The 6,923-nt window shown below is 35.0% G+C and overlaps 2 protein-coding genes across 2 annotated transcripts; both read right to left on the bottom strand.

Moving 5' to 3' along the window:
• Positions 1-303: 303 nt before the first annotated feature.
• Positions 304-744, bottom strand: LOC111881526 (uncharacterized). The gene has a single exon (XM_023877912.1). The coding sequence runs from the start codon at positions 742-744 to the stop codon at positions 304-306; it is 441 nt and encodes a 146-aa protein (XP_023733680.1).
• Positions 745-922: 178 nt separating this feature from the next.
• LOC111881555 (cysteine-rich receptor-like protein kinase 2) lies at positions 923-6,091 on the bottom strand. Its single transcript, XM_042900061.2, is given in 10 exon segments — positions 923-1,380; positions 1,603-1,753; positions 1,838-2,072; positions 2,172-2,382; positions 2,877-3,013; positions 3,122-3,235; positions 3,369-4,052; positions 4,148-4,311; positions 4,313-5,164; positions 5,919-6,091. Coding segments are annotated over 9 exon segments (2,583 nt in total). The 5' UTR covers positions 4,870-5,164; positions 5,919-6,091; the 3' UTR covers positions 923-1,050.
• Positions 6,092-6,923: the final 832 nt, after the last annotated feature.

Raw genomic sequence — 6,923 nt, 5'->3', positions numbered from 1 at the left:
CTTTCATATTGTACCTCCTTGTTCATGTCCATCGTCAACCATTTGAACCATTCATGCCACCTTGATCTGTCTTCTAAGAATTCACGAGCTTCCTTAGACGAACCAAATTTAATGCCTAGCTTAAGACCTCCAAGATACTTTATAGATTCATGCGAGAATGTGTGGTCTGGCAAGTTAGATATGTGATCAAGACTGTGGGGCGTGGGCTTCTCCTATCAGTAGGGTCTTCTTTGTCCATTCACTCATGGCAGTTTTGGCTTTAAGAAGTATAGGAGGAGAAGTACCATGTTGAACTACCTTAAGTCATGCAGTCACCTGCGCAAAGGTTCTCGAATCCCTGCTTCCAAATTTAGTCCCCGTAGTGACGTTCGATACCTTTGGTTTTCTACTGAATGTCTGTCTGCGATTGTAACTCTCTTTTTGGTATTTGGCGAGGTTAGCGAGTAGGGTTACTCCACGGAATCTGACACCATTCATTTTCACTTCCATACCATCTGTGTCGTTCACACCAGCATATCGAATAAAAGCGAAGTTCTGATTACGTCGATTCTTCTTCCCACCAATATAGATGTCCGATATTTGCCCAAATGCGTCAAAGATTCCTTGCAAATCCATTTTACAGGTCCCATATGGGAATCCCGCGACGTAGAACGTGGAAGTGTCATTCTTTTGTCTTTGTTTGCCTTGCCTGCGGAGTTTCGACCACCCGTCTTCGGTTGTTTCCACAAAACGACGACCACCCATTATCGGATCTGTTTTTGTTCATATTTGATTAAAATTATCAAACGCGCCAAATGCCGACCTATTCCTGATGGTTTCATTTATAGATTATAAACAGCCCGCAACTTGTCACAAAAAAATAAGAACATGTGATTGAGCTACAACATGTCTACTTCCAATCATATTCTCTCTTTTCCAGAAATGGCAAAACGATGAAGTTAGGATATTAATATTTATACAATCTACACGAAGTTGCTCATCATTACAAAAGTGATGATTCTTTCTCTAAAATTTGTTCAAACATATATATATATATATATATATATATATCTACCTTGGATTAAAAGAAGTATGTGTAACAGTAGGAAGTGAAGCAGGATTGTTTAATCTATGCCTAAAAGCAGGGATTTGACCAAACTCATTTGTTTCAGGCATACAAGGGGGGTTAGAAGGTGAAGGTAAGGGCACAATATTTTTAGATAACATTTGTAGAGCCATAGACATGGTTGGTCTAAGTGATGGAACTTGTTGTATGCAAAGAAGCCCTATGTGTATCACACTTTTTATTTCCTTCTTCATGTTGCTACTGGTGTCATTATTCAACATTAAGTTTGGATCAAAAATCTCCTCCAATGTTCCTTGCTGAAAATGTCTCCATGCCTGAATGTTTAGATTTCATCAACAGCTACTCAAAATGCTATATGAAATAATTGTACTATATACATAAAAAGGTGTTATTATAGACATGTGGAAAGCATGAATTCTACTTATATTCATTTTCTAACATTACTTAAATGAGAATGTTATGGATTACATCAACAGCATTAAGGATTAATTATTCAAAGTGTGATATGTTTTGTTTGGTGGGAAATTTCTACTTACAATCCAAAGCAAGCTGTGAGTCTCCTCTGATGTTTGTATTCTTCTGTTTGAGATTCCAGTAACCACCTCAAGCAAAAGCACACCAAAGCTGTACACATCCACCTTTTCTGTTAATTTACCATTCAGTATGTACTCTGGAGCCATATATCCACTGCAAACAGTAAACAAATTTCAATGAAAGTTGAAAATCAGAGTTCATCAGATTGGGAAGAAAAACAAAAATAAAAGTGCTTACAGTGTTCCTGCAATCCCAGTGCTGATATGATTTTTATCTTCTTGAAAGGACCTGGCTAATCCAAAATCAGCAATCTTAGCACCAAGTCTTGAATCCAACAAGATATTAGCAGCTTTTATATCCCTGTGAATGATTCTGGTTTTACTGTTTTCATGAAGGTAGGCTAAACCCTCTGCTATTCCCACAATAATATCAATTCTTTTCGCCCAGTTTAGTTCCTTACCTCTAACTGCATCTGTACAACAAGTTCATAAAGAATTAAATCCCATTCTCATCAACTCATCATGATCGAGTGGCAGAAAATTTGGAGAATTTGGGAAATCATGAAGCTCACCGAAGATGAAATGATCGAGACTCTTGTTGGGTAGATATTCATAAATGAGAATACTTTCAGGCCCCAAACAGCTGAATCCTATCAGTTTGACCAGGTTTTTGTGGTCAACACTACTAATGATGTTGACTTCATGATAAAAGTCCCCTGCTCTATGTCGGTGATTGATGAAAAGTCTCTTGGCAGCAATCTCTCTTCCATCTGGAAGGACTCCCTGTCACAAATTGCATTCAGCAAAACAACATAAACCAAGAATCTTCTAAATCATAGTATACAATAAGACATGAATAAGTAGGTTTTAATTTTATGATCAAATATATATATATATATATATATATATATATATATATATATATATATATATATATATATATATATATATATATATATATATATATATATATAGGTTCAAATGTTTTCACTATTTATTGTGTAACTGTATGATTGATTCTGGACCAATCATTTTAGTTATTTTAAGAAAGTAATTAATGCATATTAAATGCTGAAGATGTAATTAATACCTATTATATCTTTAACATGGAATATGCATTAATTACTTTCCTAAAATAACTAAAATGATTGGTCCAGAATCAGTCATACATGCACACAATAGATACTGAAAACAAAATAATCTAACCCTATATATATATATATATATATATATATATATATATATATATATATATATATATATATATATATATATACCTTGTATACCGTTCCAAATCCGCCTTGACCAAGCTTATTCACCTCATCGAAAGAACCTGTGGCTTTCTCGATGATGGAATATTTGAAGTTCAAGCTGCTATTGTTCACCATCAACAACAATTGAGTGTCATCAGAACCTAAAATCAATGTTAAGGAAATCAAAACATTCCACAACTTGTATCAACATCTTTTTTTCCTTTCATACAGAACCTAATAATAGTCAAAGAATGAGAGACAACTCATACCTTGGCGTCTACTTTTTGATTTATTTCTACGCTTCCTTGCATAAAAAGCAATAATAGTCGCAACTAAGAACGCTACAACCGAAGTAACAGCCATTATAATAGCTATTATTTTCGCTGCAATACCATACATAAACAGGAGAAATGATGAATCAACCAAAACCTCCAATATATCTTTAACAGAGCATTTATACAAATACAAGATACAACCCCCCTGCGAAGAATAGAAAGGATCAATTAATTGACTTGCCTTTAGATAGTGTGTTGTGATGATCAGGATATAAGAAATTGGAGTCAGAATACTTCATGAAGCAACCAGTATGCAATGCATACCCCTCCGACTCAGGCAAGCAGCCTAACATGGACCTAGCAGCTTTTTGCAAACAATACGCACAAGAATCTGTGTCTAATGTATGCCAGCAATCAGCCATTGCATACACTGATTTATTAGCTGTTCCAGAAATAAGAGCCTGTTTTCCAGCATGGTACTCTTTACTTTTAGGTGCTGTTTCCACTGTTTGAAACACAGCCTTTGAGGCTGATTGTTCAAAGGCATTGTTTCTCCTTGTTTTATTCACACATATAGCTCTGTCTTCTTCCCCTGTATGCTCCCCAAAGAAGCTATAATTCGCATATCTCATGAAGCAACCAGTGAGATAAACCCAGCCACCATTTCTGGGTGAGCAACCAAGAAGAGTGGTAAGTGCTTTGGCAGAGCATAAGTTGCATTCATGGGTAGAAAGATCACCATAACACTGAGCAAGTCCATAGGCCTTATCAGGTTCTGTCCCTGTAACTGCTGTCCCAAAATGTGAAGTTTGCATTTTGGTGCTGATATCAGCCATTGCCTGGCCAAAGTTCAGAGTGAAACCGGGTCGAGTGTTCATTTGCTGATTTGCACAATTCCTTTTGATGGGCTGGCTTTTGGTATTTCCTGCTGATCCACTATTTATGGTGAGATGAATGAAAAAGAGATGTTATCTATCTGCATGAATGGCAAACTCCTAAAGAAACATGTGTTGAATTTACCTCCATTAGTTGAGTCGGCATTGAGAAAATTGGTATTAGAATACCTCATAAAACATCCGGTCTGGAGTGCACGTCCCTCAGACCAAGGCAAGCATTGCAAGATAGAAGAAGATGCTCTCTCCAAACATTTTTTACAAGAAGTCTCATTCAAAGTCCCCCAGCACATAGGTAGACTCATTTGCTGCCGATGACAATGACATCTTTCTTGCAAAGTAGTCCCCGTTTGTTGGTGCATCCCTCGCAGCATCTGAGATGACCTGCCTTGCTGAATCCAAAGATACACCATACCTTGTTGTGTTCCCACAAATTACTGTGTCGTTTGAGCCTGCATACTCCTCAAAGAAGTTGTAGTTCTGTGTTCGTATGAAGCAACCATCAAGAAACACTTGGCTGCCAACACCAGGCAAGCAAACCGGAAGTTGTGTACATGCTACCGCATAACATATCGTACAGTCATCTGCAGAAAGATCACCATAGCATTCAGCAAGTCCATAGATACGCTCAGGTCCTGTGCCTATAACTGCTGCTGCTCTGTGTGAAATTTGGATTTGGGTTGCAATTTCCTCCATCAACTCCAAAAAGTTTGTAATGAAGGTTGAAGAATTTGCGCGTTGTTGAGAACACGTTAAGTTAAGGAGTTGAGTTCTGGGATCCCCCTCTGATCTATCAATTACAAGTAACATGATGATAAGAGCAGATGCTATCTCTGTTGATCCTTTCATCTTTACAAGGATACTTTGTCTTGATCAAATGATTGAGGTGTCTTTGTTCGGGTACAGAGCTGTTCAACAGGAATTTTACATTAGACAGCTACATGGACAATATAAATACTTCATCTTTGGTGATTGATGCATTATCCTCCTTCTTTATTTACACTTGACGATGTATCGCTTCAAAAATCAAACTCATCTCATAGAAGAAGGGCTAGATCTATATCGCTTCTCCAGGTAAGAAAGTTGATTCTCATATGCACATGTACAGCCACACAAATATATTTATAAACGACCAACCCCTGATCTACAGACACAAACATAGAAAATGGTCATACTATACTAAACATTATATGATTGATGTTAACACTTACTAGTAACTACCTAAAGGTAAGCAAACATAAGTAATTAACTAATTATCATCCACACTTACATTACAATGAGAAACATGGAGTAACAACAAAAATAGCCTACATGATTGAATTCATCCAGAGAGAGTCTCTATTTTGCTTAACTAAAACATAATCATGACTTGTAAGAAAACAAAGTCATATAAGTAAAACACATGGATACTGCAAAGAGTTTACATATTGTCAATGGTAATACAAGTGGCTAGCATTTTTTAAGATAAGTCCAGGGGAATACATATACATATCATATATATCAACATCTGATTACAAGCATCCGCAACTAATACACATTTCATAGGAAAGAGACTGCTTTATAGTTATGACTTATCATTCATTGGCCAGCCAAAGGTTAAATTTCAAAAAAATGAAAATACTGTCACTAAATTCTTCTATAATTTAATATGACCACACATTTACAATCTACATATACAGATGTAATCATATATGCCTACTGTCACTTTATGTTGTTATTCTATTATAATAAAATAAATTCTATCAATTTTGAAGTTCACAATTAGCAATCTTACGCGAAATAACTAGGGATCAAAAGAATTAAACATCTAATAGTCAATATCAATTCGATTCAAATAGAACAACAAAATCATTAATACTCATCATCGAAAATAGGTAGCTGAATGTGTGCATTCTTACCTAGTATGTACAGGTAGTTTATCTCGATTGTTGTGGTTGCCTTTTCGAAGAAGAGCTGCTCTTACTGAAAATTGACTTTGAAATATGAAAGGTCTTACAAATTGAAAGGTGTACGCTTGGCATGCGGACGACTTAAAAGTATGACTGTATGAAAGTTCTCTAGCCCAAACAGTAGCACCGAATAACACGTTTTTTTTTTCTAGAAACGGCAGAACACGGAACAACGCGTAAATAGCGCAGAAAATATACTTCTAGACAAAATTATTTTGTAAAACTAGGTTATATTATAAGTAATTATTGAGTAATGATAATTTTTTTTTTTTTTTTTTTTTTTTTTTTTTAATATAGATGTTTTATCATGTGTTGTTTCATTTTCTGAAGCAAAAATTCATGAAGTCTGCGGACCACCTCTACAACCCTCTGCAGTAGAAGAGGTGGACTAAACATCTGCAAACTATAATAAGAAACGTGTTTGTTTTTTTAACATCTGCATACTGCTGCAGTCTGCAGATATTAAAAATTTAAAATAAATTAATTTTATAAACCGAAAATAGTTTTTTTAATACGTAAAATTTAGTAATGTATAACATTTCAGTAAAAATTAGTGATATTTCAGTAAAAATCAATGATATTTCAACAAAAAAATAAATATATTTTAATAAAAAATAATGATATTTCATCAAGAAATTATCATTATTGAATATAAAAAACGAAAAATAAATTAAACAAGAATAAACGAAAAAAATGTGAAATAAAATTTTAACAACATATAATCAAAATTTCAGCAATAAAAAAAGAAGAATAAGATGTTGGAAGAGACAGTACAAATGTTGCGTCAAATAGAGCACGCGCAAAGGTTTTTGACTCAGAAGACTTTTAAAAAACAAACAGTTGCGAGATGAAAAGTGATGCGCGTATGCTGTGTCACGCAACAATAAGAGGTTTGAAGAAGTCTTTTTCAAAAAACAAACAGCACCTTAGTAACTTCATGACGATACGATGATT

This window comes from Lactuca sativa, chromosome 3, assembly GCF_002870075.4.
Source record: "Lactuca sativa cultivar Salinas chromosome 3, Lsat_Salinas_v11, whole genome shotgun sequence".
Classification (NCBI taxonomy): domain Eukaryota; kingdom Viridiplantae; phylum Streptophyta; class Magnoliopsida; order Asterales; family Asteraceae; genus Lactuca; species Lactuca sativa.
Note: the sequence above shows the minus strand (reverse complement) of the source record. Positions and strands in the feature narration are given on the sequence as shown.